We start from the raw sequence: 20,203 nt of genomic DNA, 5'->3' as shown, positions 1-20,203 counted from the left end.
ATCCTTGCGGGTGTCAGTGTGTATGTGCCAATAAAGTTTCTGCAATCTAAAAATCTATTTGTGTCTGAGCGTGTGTGTGTCTGACCATGGCTGGCAGTGTCATTACTTGCAACTGGTTCAAGAGCCAGCCTGGGAATCCAGGATATATCTCTATAAGAGATATAAGCAGATGTGTAGGGGGACCAACCAATTTGCATTGGTTGGTTTCCCTACACAGCAGATATGCTGAGCCTTGGTGTAGAATGTGGTCAACTACTTAGTTATTTAGGAAAGATGAAATTTATTTTAGAGATATTTTGACTCAATTCCTCCAGATTCCAGAATCGACTTGACATGCTTTTGAGAGCTGTTGACACATGTGCTGCAGGGAAGATTCTGAGAAGGATTGACTCATCATCCAGGCTTTCTGAGATGCTGCCGTAACACTTGAAGGTTAAATATCTTCTCACAGGACAAGCAGGATGGTAGTCCTCACATATGGGTGACATCACAGGATGGAGTCCTGTATGGAAAACTTTTCTATCAAAGTTTCTGCAAAGCTTTGACTGACACTGGCACACTGAGTGCACTGAGCATGCTCAGCCTGCAATTATCCCTGTGAACCACAGGTGTCTCCCTCAGTCTTCTTTTTTTCCACTCTGCAGTAAACATAGCGGTTAGGAGCTCTGTGAGAAATTCTAATACTTTTCCCTGCATGGAACACTTAAACTTTTACTTCATAAACACTTTTACCTGCACGGGTCTCCCTTCGCATATGTTTATTTGACGCTCAGTGAGTACTATGCCCTGTTTTTTCAGTCGGTTCCTGTCACCTCCCTGGCCTGCCAACCGACTGCGGCCTTCCCTCTCCCTATGTTTTCAGTTAGCCGCACATAGCCTGCGAATGTCCCTCTGTGATACTCTGCCTGGTTATTAGCACTAGTGGGACAGGGACTTCCACGGTTTCCGTTGCCGCCAGGGCCCCTGTCGATTTCAGGTCCTTCGATTTCCTCGGTACCCTCGCGCAGTCGATGCCCCCATCGCTACCGTCGGTACCCCCTTTAGACCATCCTGGATTCTACGATGCCATCGGTACCCCTCCCTCCGTGATACACTGATGCCATCGGTCCCTGCATCGTTTCTATCAGTGCTATCCATGTTTTTCATCCATGGCACTGATTTTTCCTTGGGTTTCATCGGTGCCATCATTGCCCGGATGGATGCCATTGACGCACATCTTTGTCTCGGCAGTGCCATCCATGCCCGGGTCGATGTCACCATCGCCCAGGGCACTTCCATCGATGCCAGGGTCATTTCCATCAATGCCATCCTTTATTTTATCGATGTCATCGATGCCCAGGATATTTCCATCGATGCCATGGATATTTCCATCGATGCCATTGTCCATGGCATCGATGCCCAGGTCAATTCCTTCAATGGCATCCATGCCAGGATCGATTCCATCAATGGATTCAATGCCCAGGTTGATGGCATCGATGCCCAGGTCAGTGGCATCGATGTCTGGATCGATTCCATCGGTGGCATCAATGCCCAGGTCGGTGGCATGGGTGCCAGGGTCAATTCCATCAATGCAATCGATACCAATGTCGATGCCATCGATGCCAATGTCAATTCCATCGATGCCATCAATGCCAATGTTGATTCCACCAGTGGCATCGATGCCAATGTCAATTCCATCGATGGCATCCATGCCAACATCAATCCCATCGGTGCCCATGTTGGTGCCATCGATGACCATGTTAGTGGCATCGATGCTATCGACGCCATTGGTGCCTGAGTCGATCCAGTTGATACCATCGATGCCCGTGGCCATGCCGTCGATGCCTGTGGCCGTGCCACTGATGCCGTCAGCACCCGCCTCCATACATTGATGACCTCAATGCCCGCATCATTTCCATCGGTGTCTTCCACGTTCCTATCGATGCGGTCATCGACTCCGACGATGCCGGTATCATTTTTCCGATGCCAACAATGTTTTTTCGATTATTCGATGCCACATCATTTCCATAGATACCTACGCCGATGCCGTCAGTGCTCCGTCATTGTCATCATTGCTCTGCCCGGGTCATCGACGTTTTTTCATATATATTTTTGACGATACCCTCTAGGCCACCGAGGCCACCATCGACACCGTCAATACCGACATAGCACCTCCACCTAATGCCCTCACCTAAACATAGTGCTTCATGCTTTGGGTTCTTATTAAAGCCCCGTATTAGCCCTCAACACTATAAAGTGCCAGGAGCAGTGCAGGCATGCTGACAGTCCGTCATCAGTCGCCATCCAAGACAGCGAGAGCATCCATCTCGGCGCTGGGGAAAGACCGGGCCGAGCACCGTGGCACGCATCGTCACCGACACGGTGACTGTCCGCCATCCAGCACATTGGTGCTATCCTTCTCAGTGCTGGAGAACACCTGGGCCGAGCAACATCACCACTGCCATCGCCACTGTTCCGCACAGTGCTGGCAATCCTTGGCGCTCCAGAAACACCAATGCGAGTTCTGAAGAATTCTGCACTGGTGTCACGAGACATCGAGCCGCTGCGATGAGGGCTGGGTTCTCAAGCCAAAGATGGCTCCCCTGTACCTGAGGCGTGCCCCACCGACATCGGTGCGGGATTGTGACCCTCCACAAAATTACTGTGGTAGCGCCAGCCACACTCAGCCTGTCTCCTCTATACCTGCGCCACCATACCAGGCATCAGAGTTGAGATGGGCATCTACGTCCGACAGGCTACCCCCGATGACTCCTAAAATCCATGGAGCCAGCAATCTTCACCGGCTCGTCCTTCAGCGATCCACGTCGGATGGTAAGTACCCGCTTCTGCGGCATTCCCATTGAGATGTGTTCTCTAATTCGGGCCACATGGTTCGAAAAGTTCTAGGTCATGTACCTTTCAAGAACCGTATTAGTGTCACATATCGCTATGCCAGCTATGTCAGCCACAATACCAAGAGAACCTCTCTATCATTTCTTTGGGATTACATTAGGACATCCTCCCATTTTCAGCAACGGGGCTCTGTACTGATTAATACTCTGGCTTCTGGTTCCTAATTCAGAACCAGAGTTCCAGATGCATTTGCTGATCTGCTAAACACGAGATCCAGCAAATACTACCTCAAGTGCAAGTCCACCTCGAAGCCTGACAACAGGTCTCGATGTCTCCTTGTACAGTCACAGAAATGCAGATTAGACTTTACCACTCACGCTCCCGTGGGAGGTTACATGATATCCAGATTACATCAGCCCCTCCAGTAGGACACCTCCTGGTCTCCCAACTGGCCGGATATCAGAGCGGCCACCCCATTTTGTACCAAGGTTCCCGGTATACTCCCCCAGACGCTACAGAGCGCAGGGGGGGTGGGGTTGGGGAGTTTTAATTACATTATTCTTTCTTTTAACAGAAAGTAGTTACTCTCCGCCCATCCTGGACCTCATAAATACCAACTTTCTTCAGAAGGCACAGGTAAATGGTATCTCTCGTCACCATGCTTCCATATCGCAGTAAGTACATTACCTCTAATCTTTCTATGAGCTTCATGGTGAGTCAACAATATTACAATCCCAAGCTCTGCCAGTTGCACCATCTTCGTCAACTGGGGTATTTCATTCAATCACTATCAGTGACTGCTGTTTCTCTATGGAGTTCAACATCATTCACGCTTTCCTTGCATGGACAGCTGCATAACCACAGTCAGTCCACGCAACGAGTTCTAATTTCTTCATGACTCACTATAAATGTACTATCTGGGATTACTGTCACTGCCATAAATCCCTTATACAACACTTCTAGACACCACAGTCTAGACACCAGCAACCATGCAGACATTCAAATAAATTCCTACATGTCCCTGCGCGCATATTCCATAACCTCAGCCCCTCAATTCTTCATTGTCGGGCTATGGAGTTTTTTCACTATGCACTTTCCTCATAAATCCAAAACTGCTATGGGTTAGATTCAGTAAAATTCCATTATCAGTAGGTCTAAGCTGTTCAGCCGCTTTCGTCCCTCATCTATATTGCAGATCTAGAACCAAAACCTAGTCTGATCCTGCTCATGCTCGCATTTACTCAGGGTTGTAAGTTTGACCTAAAATCTTCTCAACCCAATATGCGTCTATTCCGCTCCAGACACAGCTTCACATAAACTTCCTGGAGCTTCTACCCTTGAGTTATACCCTTATGCCTTCCAATACTGCCTCTGCAACAAATCTTTGTGCATACAGACAGACAGCATAGGGACAATGTGCTTTCCAACACACAAGCACACACACCCTCTTAGCTGCTCTGCAAGGAAGCTGCGCAGCTCTACCCTTGGCCCTTGCTCACTCAGGGGTAGATTTTCAAAAACGGCGCATTGGCGTACTTTTGTTGGCGCTCCAGGCGCAAACAAAAGTACGCGGGATTTTAGTAGATACGCGCGTAGCCGCGCAAATCCTGGATCGGCGCGCGCAAGGCTACCGATTTCGTGTAGCCGGCGCGCGCCGAGCTGCGCAGCCTACCTCCATTGCCTCCCAGGCCGCTCCGAAATCGGAGCGGCCTCGGAGGGAATTCGCTAACGCCCTCCCCTCACCTTCCCCTCCCTTCCTCTACCTAACCCACCCCCCCGGCCCTGTCTAAACCCCCCCCTACCTTTGTTGGGGGATTTACGCCTCCCAGAGGGAGAAGTAAATCCCCGCGCGCCAGCGGGCCGCTGGCGCGCCTAGACGCAACCCAGGGGCGGTTCCGGAGGGCGCGGCCATGCCCCCGGACCGCCCCGGGCCAAAACCACGCCCCCGGGCCCGCCCCCGAAAAGGCGCGCCGCTCGGCCCGGCCCCCCGACACGCCCCCCTCGGAAAACCCCAGGACTTACGCGAGTCCCGGGGCTCTGCACGCGCCGGTAGGCCTATTGAACATAGGCACACCGGCGAGCAGGGCTCTTAAAATCCGCCCCTCAATGCATTCTCGGGCCACTTATCCAAGAGACTTACTGAACGCACTAACAAACCTTCTCCATATAGGTTCCATCCTCTCGAATGGTCTCGGACTACATGTATGGTGAGAAAAATCTTCTAGCGCTGAGGTCATCTGAACTTGCCCTGTGCGTCCGAATCGAACCATACAGTGCACAGATTCTACTCCTTACACATGTTTCCAATGCGTTCCCATAGACGCCTTTCTTCCATCAAGGGCCTCTAAAATGTGTCTCTTCCGCTGTCTCTCATAGCCAGCACTCTTCTAATGCTGATCCGGGATGGGGTTCACTGTTCCTCAGACCCACGTCCTGGCCGAGACCAATATGCTTCCCATACTTCTCAATCTATCACACCAGTAACCAATTTGCCTTCTCACCAGTCAGTCACAAATCGTAGACTCACTGATGTTCTCAGGTACTGGTAGCGTCACAAAACTTTCCACACATAAATCCTACCATTCAAAATGGCATGATTTACCACATGACGCATACAAAAGGGTATTACCCTTTTTCTTTTTTCTACACCACTCTTTTCTCTTGCTCCCTCGGATTCTGCTCCCCAGACATCCTCCACAAAGGTACACCTCTGTTCCAATTGGTGTATCGTTTGGGAGTGGGGATACCCGATTAACGGTAAACCCCTTCTGAGTCAGCTTACCATGGATTATCCACTGATCAAGCCACCTCTATTTTCACTAGTCACGGAATAGAACCTATATTTCATGCTTATAAGTCTCATATGTTCTCCATTCAAGCCTTTCCATTCCTCTCATTTCACAGTTTGGCATGGGAAAGTCTTTCCCTCATAAATGTCATTTCTGCCAACAGGTTCAGTGAGTTACACACCTTGTTACATACTCATCCGAACCTGCGTTCCTCCGTGACCGATGGTTTTACATATTCAACTTCATATCCTTCTTAAGATAGATGTTGCATCTCACCTTACTCAGAATATACTCTGCCCATTTTTCCCACCACCTCTCTCTCACCAAAGTGAGAGGGTTTTTCCATTCCTTGGTCAGTAATAGTGCACTTGCATTCTATCTAGATTGCACTACACTCCATAGGATTTCCACCTAACTCTTTCCTTCTGTGGCAAGAATCAAGCTGCGAGCTCCAGTGGGAAAACAGACCTGTTCCTCCTAATTGATGGTCTGTATCTCTTTTCCTACCAACAAGCAGGCATTTCACTACAACACTGTGTGTAACCACACTCTGTTGTGTCGTCCCAGCCTCAATAGCTTCCCCTCGGCCGCTGCTGCTTGTACATATTTATCAGGCTGCAACCTGGAGCTCTCTCCATACCTTCGCAGCCCATTATTGCTTAGATACGACTAGCCGGCATGCTCCATGTTTGGCCAGTCTGTCTACTCTTATTCTTTTCGGTTTAACTACCCAACATCCTTCCACCAACATCCTTCCATCCTTCAGGATGCCCTCCGTTCCAAATTCCACCCCCGTCATTGCGCCTTTTGCGCATCTTGGATGCATTTGTGCACTCTCAGGCATCCTTAGCTCGGTACTCACCCTTCTCACAGGACAAGCAGGATGGTAGTCCTCACATATAGGTGACATCATCAGGATGGAGCCCAATCACAGAAAACTTCTGTCAAAGTTTCCAGAACTTTGACTGGCCCCTACTGGGCATGCCCAACATGGCACTAACCCTGCAGCCAGCAGGGGTCCCCCTTCAGTCTTCTTTTTTTCCGCACAGCAGTAGCCTTGCAGTAAAGGAGCTCTGAAGAGATTCCTGACAGGAATTTTCCTCACAGAATTACTAAAAGTTAAATAGCTCCACACTGGTCCCTCCTCTACCTTTTATAAGTCCGTGGTACTCCAGTAAGTTTTTACCCGTTTCCCGTCGATTACCGTTGAGTTTGGCCTTCGCAGCCTACTGGCCGTCGACCGTACCGCGGCTAAATTTTTTCCATGGCATCGGGGTTTCGTCGGTGCCCGGACTGTACCTGCACCATGTCTATCACAGACCCTCATAAAGTCTGTGTAATGTGTTTAGGACGCGAGCATGATGTCTTGACCTGCACCAAATGTGCCCTAATGACACCGAAGGGTCGTAAGGCCAGAATGGAGAAGATGGAACTTCTGTTCCGTGCTCAAACCCCAACTCCGTCCATTGCATCAACGTCTTCAGAACCGGCACTGTCGACTTCGCGCCAGCATCGACCACCGACTGGTGACCGACCAGCATCGACGACTTCTCGGCCATCGACACCCTCTACTCCCCTTCAGGATCGAGGGGATCACAAGGAGAAACATCACCATTGGCACCATAAGACTCAGACCATCGAGGGAGCGAAATCATCGACCTCACCGTTGTCCGAGCCGCTGTCGAAAAAGCCCCGTCCAGGAAAGGCACTGACCATTCCTGCGGCCGGGTCTCCGAGGTGACCCTCACGCGATCGGGGATCGGGAGCTGCGACTGATCATCGACCCGATTCCGGCAGCGCTGGCACAGCTGCTATCCAGGATGGAAGCCCCGATGGCCGCCTTTCCATTGATGGATCTCGGGTCTCCGATGGCTCTGATGCCCTCCCCATTGACAGCATCATCGGGAGGAGAAACACCGTTCCACATTCCTCCATCCGGAGTTATGCCTCAGCCATCGATGCCTATACGACCCTCGACATAGAAACAACCATGGATGCCGATACGTCCATCGGTGCCACCGAGCCATCCATCGATGCCCTCGATGCCTATACCAGTGCCTTCGATGCCATCGTCGGTGCCTCCGATAATTCCTCCAATTCCTTCGGAGCCTAGACCTGGACCTTCAGGTATCCAACCACCCTGTCCCCCTCTACTTCCTAGAGGAAAGGGTGTTGATCCTTATGATACCTGGGGAGATGATACCTCATCAGACACCGATGACTTACCTTCACCACCTTCACCCACTGAGAGTAGAAAGCGTTCTCCTCCAGAGGACCTCTCATTCATAAATTTTGTGAAGGAAATAGCTGAATTGGTTCCTTTTCAATTGCAGACGGAACAGGATGATAGGCACCAGATGATGGAGTTGCTCCAATTCCTGGATGCCCCCAAGGTAATAACCTGTATTCCCAGCCACCAGGTTCTTCTTGATCTCCTCAAAAAGAACTGGGAAAATCCAGGAACAATTGCTCCAATTTAGTACAGTCAGCCCCAGGTTTTCACAAGTCACAGCTTGATCACCACTCGGTCGTGGTAGAGTCTGCACAAAAGAGGGCAAAAAGGTCAAAACCTCACTCGTCTACCCGTCCTGGTAAGGAACCAAAATACCTAGACAACATTGGTCGCCGAGTATTCCAAGGGGCCATGCTCATCTCCCGAATTGCTGCCTATCATCTTTATATGACCCAATATAACAGGGTCATCTTTAAGCAGATACAGGACTTCTCAGACTCCCTGCCTCAGCAATTCCAAGACCAACTACAAACCCTTGTAAGCAAAGGTTTTGAGGCAGGCAAGCATGAGATCAGAACATCTTATGACATTTTTTACACCTCTACCAGAGTGTCTGCAGCTGCTATTTTGGCGAGACAGTGGGCCTGTCTAAAGTCTTCTGACCTTCGCCCAGAAGTACAAGACCGGTTGTCCAACCTGCCTTGTGTTGGAGATAATCTGTTCGACGAACAGATCCAACGGACAGTGGCCAAATTAAAAGACCATCATGAGACCCTAAAACAGCTCTCTTTGATGCCTTCTGACTTCTCCTCAAAGCAGCCCTTTAGAAAGGACTCTAAGAAGTCATTCTACCGACCAAGAAAGTTCTACCCGCCACTAGCCAGATCCCGTGCTATGAGACCTTATCAAAAACCTCAGTCTCGCCAAACCCGAAAACAAAAACCACAAGCAGCTCCCCAGCCGGGGCCTGCTTCAGGTTTTTGACTTCCACTTGGAGAGCAGCAGCCAGATTCCTCTGTTGCACATACCAGTGGGAGGTCGACTGTGCTACTTCCACAACATGTGGCATTCAATCACATCTGACCAATGGGTATCGGCAATCATTGCTCAGGGTTACCATCTGAACTTTCTCGCCCTGCCACCGGACTCCCCACCTCTGCAGACGTGGAGAACGTCCGACCACTCCATTCTTCTGGATCAAGAGGTCTCCCTCCTTCTCCAGTCAAGAGCAATAGAACCCGTTCCACGCTCTCAGCAAGGCCTAGGGTTCTATTCCTGGTACTTCCTAATCCCCAAAAAATCGGGAGGCATCCATCCTATTCTAGATCTACGGGCCCTCAACAAGTACCTCCAGTGAGAAAAGTTCAAGATGGTCACCTTGGGCTCGCTTCTACCTCTTCTACAAAGAGGAGACTGGCTCTGCTCTCTGGACCTCCAGGACGCATACACCCATATTGTGATAAGTCCAGCTCATCGCAAATATCTGAGATTCCTAGTAGGCCTCAAAAACAATACCGAGTGCTTCCATTCGGCCTAGCGTCTGCTCCACTAGTCTTTATAAAATGCCACGTAGTCATCACAGCATTCCTCAGGACACAAGGTGTTCACGTCTAACCCTATCTGGATGACTGGTTAATCAGGGCTTCCACTCAGCAAGCTGCTCTGTCGTCCCTCAATCTAACCTTACACACTCTAATTTTGTTAGGGTTTCTCGTCAATTACGACAAATCCTACTTAGTCCTATCTCAAACCTTATCGTTCATTGGGGCAGACTTGGACACCTTACAGGCAAAAGCGTTCCTGCCTCGACAACGAGCACTGACTCTCGTGTCTCTTGCTCACCAACTGCTGTCTCAACATGCTGCGACTGCACGCCAATTTCTCGTCCTCCTGGGACACATGGTGTCCTCAGTCCATGTCACACCAATGGCCCGCTTGGCCATGAGGCTTATGCATTGGACTCTGAGGTGTCATTGGATTCAAGCTATTCAGCCTCTGTCGACAATTGTCCACGTCTCTGACTCACTCCATCTGTCCCTCGCCTGGTGGAAGAATCAGCCCAATCTCCTCCAGGGATTACCCTTCCATGTTCCAAATCCTCAAATCAATCTCACCACCGACGCTTCCAACCTCGGGTGGGGAGCTCAAGTAGCCGATCTGCAGACACAAGGCTCTTGGTCTCCAGAGGAAGCCAAAGACCAAATAAATTTCCTGGAGCTTCGAGCAATAAGATATGCTCTCAGGACCTTTCAGGATCGCCTGTCAAATCAGGTCATCCTAATTCAGATGGACAACCAGGTGGCCATGTGGTACATCTAAAAGCAGGGAGGCACAGGCTCCTTCCTTCTGTGTCAGGAAGCTGTGCAGATTTGGGCAGAAGCCCTATTCCATTCGATGTACCTCAGGGCCACCTACTTGCCGGGAGTGGACAATGTGCTGGCAGACCAGCTGAGTCGCGTCTTTCAACTGCACGAGTGGTCTCTCAACCCCTCGGTAGCGAACTCCATCTTCCAACAATGGGGATGTCCTCAGATAGACCTCTTTGCGTCCCCTCAGAACCACAAAGTGGACAACTACTGTTCCCTCATTCGCAGCGAACACTCTCAGCCCAGAGACGCATTCTCCCTCTCATGGGCAACCGGTCTGCTTTATGCATTCCCTCCACTTCCTTTTCTCTCGAGGACTCTCGTGAAGTTACGTCAGGACAAGGGAACCATGATCCTGATAGCACCTCACTGGCCACGCCAAGTGTAGTTTCCAGTACTTCAGGATCTCTCCATCCGCAGGCACATTCCCTTGGGAAAGGACCCGCTCCTGATCACTCAAAACGGCGGGTGTCTACGCCATCCCAATCTTCAAGCCTTGTCCCTGATGGCATGGATGTTGAAAGGTTAATCCTTCAACCACTTAACCTTTCAGATCCAGTTTCCCATGTCTTGATTGCTTCATGAAAGCCTTCCACGAGAAAATCTTACTCTTACAAATGGAAAAGTTTCACGTCATGGTGTTTTTCTCAGTCTCTTGACCCCTTTTCCTGTCCAATCCTGAAGTTTCTGGACTATCTTTGGCATTTGTCAGAATCAGGTCTAAAGACCTCTTCCATCAGAATGCATGTCAGTGCAGTAGCCGCCTTCCATAAAGGTATCGGGGATGTCCCTTTATCAGTACAACCCCTTGTAACACGCTTTTTAAAAGGCTTGCTCCACATCAAGCCTCCATTACATCCTCCGGCCCTTTAATCTGGTTGTCGGTCGGTTCATGAAACCACCTTTCGAGCCTCTTCACTCTTGTGAACTTCGATATCTCACAAGAAAGTGATTTTCCTTTTGGCAATCACTTCAGCTCTCAGAGTTAGTGAATTGCAGGCTCTAGTTATGTATCCGCCTTACACTAAACTTCTGCAGGACTGGGCGGTACTCCGCACTCACCCTAAATTCTTACCTAAGGTAGTCTCAGATTTTCATCTAAACCAATCCATCATACTACCTACCTTTTTTCCCAGACCCCATGCCAACCTAGGAGAACAGGCTCTGCATACCCTTGACTGTAAACGGGCTCTAGCATTTTACCTAGACCGTACAGCAGCCCACAGGGAAAGCACTCAATTGTTCATCTCTTTCCACCCTAACAAGTTAGGGAAGCCTGTGGGTAAGCAGATTCTCTCCTCCTGGTTGGCGGATTGCATATCCTTTTGCTATCAGCAAGTGGGCATTCCATTTCAAGACCGTGTTAAAGCACATTCTTTGAGGGCCATGGCGACTTCAGTAGCACACCTACGATCGGTGCTACTTCCTGAAATTTGCAGGGCTGCAACCTGGAGTTCTCTCCACACCTTTGCAGCCCACTATTGCTTGGAGAAAGCTGGAAGACAAGATTCCATCCTCGGCCAGTCTGTCCTTCGCAACCTATTTACAACGTGACGTACCTACACCCTTCCGCCTGCCCGGTGGAAGGGTGTAGGTACATCAAATTCCACCCCAGTTGTTGTGCCTGTTGCACGCCTTTGGGTACATTTGGTGCATGTTTGGACATCCTCAGCTCGGTACTCACCCATATGTGAGGACTACCATCCTGTTTGTCCTGTGAGAAAGCAAATGTTGCTTACCTGTAACAGGTGTTCTCACAGGACAGCAGGATGTTAGTCCTCACAAAATCCGCCCGGCGGTGTTGGGTTCATAACGTTTTGTTGTTTTATTTTTCGGCACTGCCTGTAGCTTTCAAATAAGACTGAAGGGGGACACCTGCTGGCTGCAGGGTTAGTGCCATGCTGGGCATGCCCAGTAGGGGCCAGTCAAAGTTCTGGAAACTTTGACAGAAGTTTTCCGTGATTGGGCTCCATCCTGATGATGTCACCCATATGTGAGGACTAACATCCTGCTGTCCTGTGAGAACACCTGTTACAGGTAAGCAACATTTGCTATATGTGAGGACTACCATCCTGCTTGTCCTGTGAGAAAGCAAGTGTTGCTTACCTGTAACAGGTGCTCTCACAGGACAGCAGGATGTTAGTCCTCACGAATCCCACCCGCCACCCCGCGGAGTTGGGTCTGTATATGTTTTTACTTTTATTTTAGTTTCGCTTGCGCTTTTAGCTATAAGACGAGACTGAGGGAGACACCTGTGGCTCACAGGGATAATTGCAGGCTGAGCATGCTCAGTGCACTCAGTGTGCCAGTGTCAGTCAAAGCTTTGTAGAAACTTTGACAGAAAAGTTTTCCGTACAGGGCTCTATCCTGTGATGTCACCCATATGTGAGGACTAACATCCTGCTGTCCTGTGAGAGCACCTGTTACAGGTAAGCAACACTTGCTTTCTGCCTCTTGCAAACTCCATACTTCAATCTCCTCTTGCCAAGACAGACAGTTAGGGACATTTGTTAATGGTTGCATGCTATGCTTGGAGTTGGAGGCAGAAGTATCTTGTGACTACTTCCTTTTATGACAATTACAACACTAAATATTTCCTGCTATTCACTCTCCAGAGGCTAAAAGAAATTTGAGTGAATTGAGTCCTAAGAATCTTATTGAGACTGATATAATATGTAAAAGCAAATTAAGTGCTGTAAAAAAGGTCAAATCAACAATCTGATTTAAATTTTGATAGGGTTTGCTCCAGTTTTAATTTATAGCGCAAACATTGTGAACTCCTTCCCTTGACTGGCATAAACCATCTGTTTAAAACACCACAGGACTGGAGTCTTCCATTCCTAGAATATCTCTACTGAATGAAGTATAAAAGCCTTGTTCAGCAAAGAGTTTTCTCATAGCACAAGAAAATAACATGTTGTATAATACTTTATTGGACTTCCAAACAACTTTTCATATTTAAGCTTTTGGATCTTTGTGAGAGTTCCTTCAGATGTGGCATTTTGTAGGGATCTGAAAACATGTTTAAAGAAGACGCAAATGTGCGAGCGTTTGCTGGCATGTGCACATGGATGCGCCGATTTTATAACATGTGAGTGTATATGTGCACATGTTATAAAATCTGCTACCCACACGCACATGCACGATTTTATATCGACACGCACATATGCGTTCGAATGCCATCATGCATAAGTGGAGGAATTTTAGATGTGTGTGGCGACGCATTAGGGCCTATTTCCTTGTTCCCTACCAGTTTGCTTCTCTAAAGGAGTGGACTTCCTAAACCCTCTACCTAACCTGCCTCCCTTTTACCCTTCTAGCCCCGACCCCTAAAACACCGCTGACTACCCTAAATTGTTTTATTTTACTACTTACCCGCAGTCCATAGCAAGTTACACGGGCGTTGGATCCCAGCACGTGCTTCTGCATGACTCACTTAATGGCACTGTCCTAGCCTGCCCATGCTCCGCTCATACCCCACCTACACCTCACCCCTGGCCCGCCCCTTTTTACAAAATCCTTTCCAATGTGTGTACCAGAAGATACGCACGTGGTTGCAGACCTCTTAAAATCTGCGCATCCCAGTCACACGCATATCTTCCAGATTTGCCATGCATAGGGCTTTTAAAATTCGCCCTTAAGTGAGTAGATTACTAAAGGGTCAATTTTAAAAAGACCGCGCGCGCGTCCATGTGCGTGCGGTTCCCGGTGCGTGCATATGGACGCGCTGATTATATAACATGTGCGTGCATATTATAAACTCCATGTCCGTGTGCACATGCATGCTGGATTTTAACATCCATGCCACGTGCGGGTGGACTGCAACTCCGACGTGCAGAGGGGAGGGAATTTTCAAATTACACAAGGCGACGAGATCACCCTTTTTTCCAGTTCCCTAACACCCCCCCCCCCCCCCGCCTAACCTTCCTTCCCTTTCCCCTCTCCATCCTGACCCCTAACCCCTCCCTACCTACCCCAAATGTTCTTATTTCACTACTTACTGCTCCTCCGGAGCAGAAGTAATTTCCAAGCGCTGGCCGGCTGCTGGCGTATGCTTCCCTGGGACAGCGGTTAATGGCTGCTTTCTCGGCTGGCCGGCCTCCATCCTGCCCCGCCCTCCAGCCCACTCCTTTTTCAGGGCCTGGCATTTGTGCGCGTATCGGTGATTACGCACGTAGCAGGACCCTTTAGAAAATGCGTGCAGCGCGTGCAGGGCCCAGCCATGCACATAACGCTGGTATTTGCACGCACAGGTCTTTGAAAATATGGCCTTAAGGGCTTAGAATTTCAAATATATGTACATGGAAATAGTGGTGCCCTTTATGTTCTCTAGATTCGCAATTAGATCTTTTCAGTATAACCAGAATGAATATATATGAGATGTATTTGCCTGTATTAAGTTTAAGAACCTGGTTAATTTACATAATTTTGTTTAAAAAATAGACCTAGTAAAGGGGTCTGAGGATCAAATTTGGGAACCACTAAATAAATTATATTGGACCAGCCCAGTTGCTCAGTGGCAATGTTTTGTGGACGACCTGGGTTTGACTCTTGGGTCAGGTCTCTGGACCATCTGGGGATGCTGTGGATGCCATTTCACAATAGCGACATTTAGGTCCAGATTTGTAATCTGTCTCTGCACGGTTCTGGAAAGAGCTCTGGTGCAAGATCCCTGGTCGAGGACTACAATGATTGTGCTAAATCATATGGGATGGAATATAAAATAGGAGAAAAATCCCCAGGTAACTGTGAATGAAGACTCGTAGCACCAGATCACAACCCCTATTTCCAACTGAGCTAGAAGCCCAGGAGGAGAATGCTCCCTGCCCTCTCCCCACCTCCTCAAAAATAAAAGAAATGCTATCAGTATTAAAAGCTATTGGCAGTCTTAGGTTTTAATTCCACATTCAGAACAATTCTTTAGACCCCTTTTCTGAAGCATGTTTCTCCTAGGTACAGACTGGAAAGAAAAACACTCACTGACTAGGGCCTAATGAGTTTTGCCCTGAGCAAACCATTGGAAAAAATCAGATATCAGAAGCAATTTTTGCCTTTATTTTGAAGTTCCATGTGCAAGGTACAGCTGGTAAATTTATTTTTCTGAGAATTAATCAATAAAGGTTTTAGTTGAATATGTAATCTAAATTATAAACATACTGATGGAGGTGAGTGTGGTCTTACCCATGTTATATGAAAACAAATGCGTATGGTAACATGTTAAACTAAAAAAACAAGGCAGGATGACTTAAAAGCAAACCCTCTAATTGAATGAAGGTGGTAAGTAAAGTATTTAAATGTCTGAAACAATTAAAACCTAGATAGGAAGTAGGTTTTAAATGGCTTAGAAAGGATTATGGTGTTAAGAGTTGAATAAGGGGTGTGCTGTTTCAGTTTAGACCACATTAGCTTTTAAAAGATTACTTTCCATATTGGACAGCAAACCAAAGACTTTAGAACATAATACTGCTGGTAATAAGAAGATACATTTTACTTTGTATTTTAGCAAAGAAAAATTGCTGAGAAAAAGCAATCCTGAAAAATCCTAGTTTCCCAGTATGACTGTGGACCTGACAGGGCTTGCTGAATGTTCTTAATTAAGTTAATGTGAAGTTTCGGTTGTAATTACTGTGCATGTATTCTAGTTAGCAACATTATTTGAACAATAATAGCCGTTACATTTATAACATTTCTAGTAACAAAACAAAATCTAAAACTTTATTGTCTTTCTATATTCAGTAGACTAAAGATATTATTTTGTTGGGATAACTTTACTGGATTTGTTATCTTGCATTAGTTAAAACTGCAATCCTGTAAGTGAAAAGGAAGACTGCAATGTCTAAATTTAAAAATAAAATAAAAGTGTTGCTGACGGGCCTTCAGAACAAAGAAAATTATGCTTCTGTGTTCTTTTCATTTCATGTACTATTTGATATAGCTCAGCCAAAAAAGGAAAGAATGCATTGGTATTTTGTTTAATTGGTTAAAAGCAGTTACAAATCCTTTCATGCTTACACACTCTTATGTAATCACATTACAAAAGTATATCTCTAAAATGTTGCCTCGCACTAATTTCCTTCTGTTTTTTTGAAAGAAGCTCTTATCTGATGAACCAAATGGTGGCGGTGGTAACGGTTATTCTGCTTTGTATTGGCTCTTTTTCCCTTAGCTGCTTGATCTCTTCATGGTCTGGGACTGGTCTACCTATCTTGCTGATTATGGACAACCAACTTCTAAGTATCTGAGAGTGAATCCAAGCACAGCTCTAACTCTCCTGGAGAAGTGAGTATACTGTAAGAACAGACCATCTTATAAATGTATCCTTTATATCTTCTGAGATTTCCTCTTAATTTCAATGGCAGACATAACTGAGCTTAAAAGTGTTTAACTGCTTCAGTTTTTCTTTCTGCTGACAAGCAGCTGTTTTTTAACTCCATTTTACTCTTCTATTAGGATATACATTTTCAAAATAAGTAAATAAATGTAAAAATCTTATGGCTTTTTTTTTGTACAAACAATGCAGGAGTTTCTGCCATCAACATTTATGTATGTTCATAGATTTTTATTTAATTCCCAAGAAATGTTTATACAGAAGTGAAGAAGCTCTCACATAATGGCTAATAGTCTGGACTGGTAGGTATCCAAGAGAGAACTCATTCCAGCAAGAGCTGCCTATTGCATAATTTCTTCATTATGGGAAATATGACTTGCCTGAAATAAATCTAGGGCACTTTTAGTCACTGTCCCATTTTTGTGGAACAAATTACCTCTCCAACAGGTAAACTGGCTTTTTGAAAAAAGTAAAGGCTTTTTATTTCTAGCCTAAGATCAACAACTCTGTAGTAACTTATGGTTGAGCATTTATTAGTTTTGTGTACGTCAGTGTTAATAAGTTTATTATTGTTTCTGGAATTTTGTATTTAATTATTTGTTTTTATTGTTTTGTATATTGTATGCACCACTTCATGCAATTAGATGAAGCCAACATGAACTCAGCTAACAGGGTACTACACCATACGGGGGGATTTTAAATCCCCGGCGCATGCTAATACCGGCAGATACATGCGTGCCAAGCACATTTTCAGAGCAGCCCGACCACGCACGTATCTCCCGGTATGCGCGGAAGTGCTGGGTATCTGAAAAGGGGCTAGCTGGAGCTGGGGGCTAGGTGGGGGTGGGGTGGGGCCTGGTCAGGACAGCAGCCAGCCAGCACGTGGAACTTACTTCTGCTCCTTAGAGCAGGTAAGTTCAAAAACAAAAAAACGTTGCTGAGTTAGGGTGGGTTTAGGGGTCGGAGAGGAGAGGGGAAAAGGGAGGAAGGATAGGTAGGGAATTAAGGAAGGCCCGATCACATCCCTGCACATGTATTGCAAAATTGCCCCCTTGCGCACGCAAGTCAGCACCCGCGTGCATGTTATAAAATTGGGAATCGCACAAATATGGATGCCTGTGCCCTGCTTTGAAAATTTACCCCATATTGTACAACATATTTTATACAACAACATTTTAGTATCATTAATCAACATACACCACCATGCCTTTTTTTATTTCTGCAATTGAATCCTCCCAGAAAAAGCTATAAATTGTAAAATTATCATAGAGAAAACATGTATTCCAAAGACCTATAAGAGGAATCTGTTATTGAGCCTTTTATTTCCATATTCTTCATTTCCCTAAAAAGACTTTATTTCCTCCCAGCATGTCTAAAACAGTATTTTAACACTAAAACGTTTCTCCCATTCTGTGTCTATGGGAAAATACCTTGACAAATTAAGACCTGTATAGTGGAAGCTGTCATTAAAAAAAAAAAAGTTCACTTCCCTTTTCTCTTTGACTCACTCACTTTCCAGTATCTCCATCTCACTTATTCCAGCTATTTTCTGCATTTTTCCTTCCTTGTAAACATATATCCTTTCATATAATACCATTAATTTTAGCAAGCATACAGGGCCAGATTTTAAAACTTAGGCGTGGGCGTAGATTTGTGCGTGCAACCTGGCGCGCACAAATTACGCCTGATTTTATAACATGCGCACGCAGCCGCGCACATGTTATAAAATCCAGGGTCGGCGCACGCAAGGGGGTGCACACTTGTGCACCTTGCGTGCGCCGAGCCCTAGGGGAGCCCCGGTGGCTTTCCCTGTTCCCTCCGAAGTCGCTCCGAAATCGGAGCGGCCTCAGAGGGAACTTTCTTTCCACTACCCCCCTTACCTTTATTCGCGAAGTTGTGCACGCCGACGACGGCCGGCCCACAATCCCAGGCAGAGCGGCAAATGGCCGCTGTGCCTGGAGGCTCCAGACCGCCCACGCCCTGTCCCCTTTTTCAAGCCCCGGGTCATACACGCGTCCCAGGGCTTGCGCGTGTCGCCAAGCCTATGCAAAATAGGCTTGGCGCGCACAGGAGGTTTTTAAAAGGGTTACGTGCGTAACTCTTTTAAAATCCGCCCCACAGTGTACATGCCCCACTTCCCATACTCACTACCCTGAATCAGTTCCATGCCATTCTCCGAGGCAAACATAAAAAACAGTTGTCAACTTCAAACTGAGACTGTATCAACCCTCACAAACATCGCAGCATTTCAGCACATCTCAGTAACTAATTTATTACATTCACTTTACCCCATCAATATTACAAATATTTTATGTTCCTCTAAGAATTTCTTAGATTAAACTTCTAGATTACCCAGTACTATCCTCCTTATGTTATCTAAGACCTCTACATACATTTCTAAAATCTCTATAATACCCCTTTATAATGAAAACAGCATACTCCCAAAGATAATCTACTTTATTTAATGCATTCTCATGTCTTCATCTCCAAATTTTCTATTAAAGCTGCATGTTAATTCACATGTAAAGTTAAATGAAGCACTGAGTGTAGATTACTACCATGAATTCTCCACATGTCCATTCTCAGGTACTTGCAGATTTAATCAAGAATCTTACTGGCCTGGTGTCTCAGGTGGCAAATACCATGCACTTGGATCTTCTGCTCCCTGAGTCCTTGGGGGCTGGGGATGCTGCAGAGGCAGTGTTCACAGTCCCTGGAGGGAAGGAAGTGATGGACATTGCTTATGGATGATGCCTGGTGACTGGATTCAGGACCTATGATTGCAGAGTTTTGGAAGGGGCCCTGGTACATGGTCTGTGTTCCAGGAAAATCATTACAGTGACCAGACTAGGTATATTAAGGGCAGGGGGGATATGAAATAGGGAAAAATTCCCCGGGTAGTCAATTAAGGCTAATGGTGCCAAATCCCAGCCTTAGTTCTGGTTGAACTGAAAGTACAAGGGAGCAGGAGAAAATTACCAGCTCATAACTTCCATATATGATCCCTACTACGTTATGCATTTTAAGCCCTCTCTTCTAAATTCTACAAATAAAACCATGGTCATTAATGAAGTTCAGTGCATTGTATTTAAAGCCAAGATGTCAAACGCCACATGTTTACTGAATTTCCCAGGAATTCTCTCTGCACCTTTCTACCTTGAAAACTAAGCATCTGGATATTTTTCTTGTTTGTACTGTTAAATTTACATACATTGTAGTTTTTCTTAGTCTCTGGCACAGATTCATCAACAGTCACAAACTTATGAATCATAGCATCACACAATGCACAACAGTTCTTCCAATGATTCCTACATTACATAAGACTTGCTGGACGTCTGTACAATTCTCTGATTGCCTCTTTTTCTTCTGTGTATAAACCACCACCTCTTAATAATGGTTTACCCCAATTAAGTTTGTCACTTTTAGGTCAATGAACACATTCTCACACCCTTTATAATGAAAACAACATACTCCCAAAGATAATCTACTTTATTTCATGCATTCTTATGTCATCTCCAAATTTTCTATTAAAGCTGTAGGTTAATTCACATGTAAAGTTTAATAAAGCACTGAGTGTAGATTACTACCATGAATGCTCCACATGCCCATTCTCAGGTACTTGCAGATTTAATCAAGAATCTTACTTAAATCCAAA

General features: G+C 46.5%; 1 protein-coding gene across 11 annotated transcripts in view; it reads left to right on the top strand.

Moving 5' to 3' along the window:
- EXOC6 (exocyst complex component 6) overlaps positions 1-20,203 on the top strand; it is a 734,347-nt gene that overhangs the window by 705,211 nt on the left and 8,933 nt on the right. For all 11 annotated transcript variants that reach the window (XM_029609912.1, XM_029609910.1, XM_029609905.1 and 8 more), the window contains one exon: positions 16,387-16,499. In XM_029609912.1, coding sequence (XP_029465772.1) covers positions 16,387-16,499 — 113 coding nt within the window. The remainder of the gene's footprint in view (positions 1-16,386; positions 16,500-20,203) is intronic.

This window comes from Rhinatrema bivittatum, chromosome 7 (genome assembly GCF_901001135.1).
Source record: "Rhinatrema bivittatum chromosome 7, aRhiBiv1.1, whole genome shotgun sequence".
Taxonomy (NCBI): Eukaryota; Metazoa; Chordata; class Amphibia; order Gymnophiona; family Rhinatrematidae; genus Rhinatrema; species Rhinatrema bivittatum.
The sequence above is the reverse complement of the archived record's forward strand: the minus strand, read 5'-3'. Positions and strand labels throughout refer to the sequence as shown.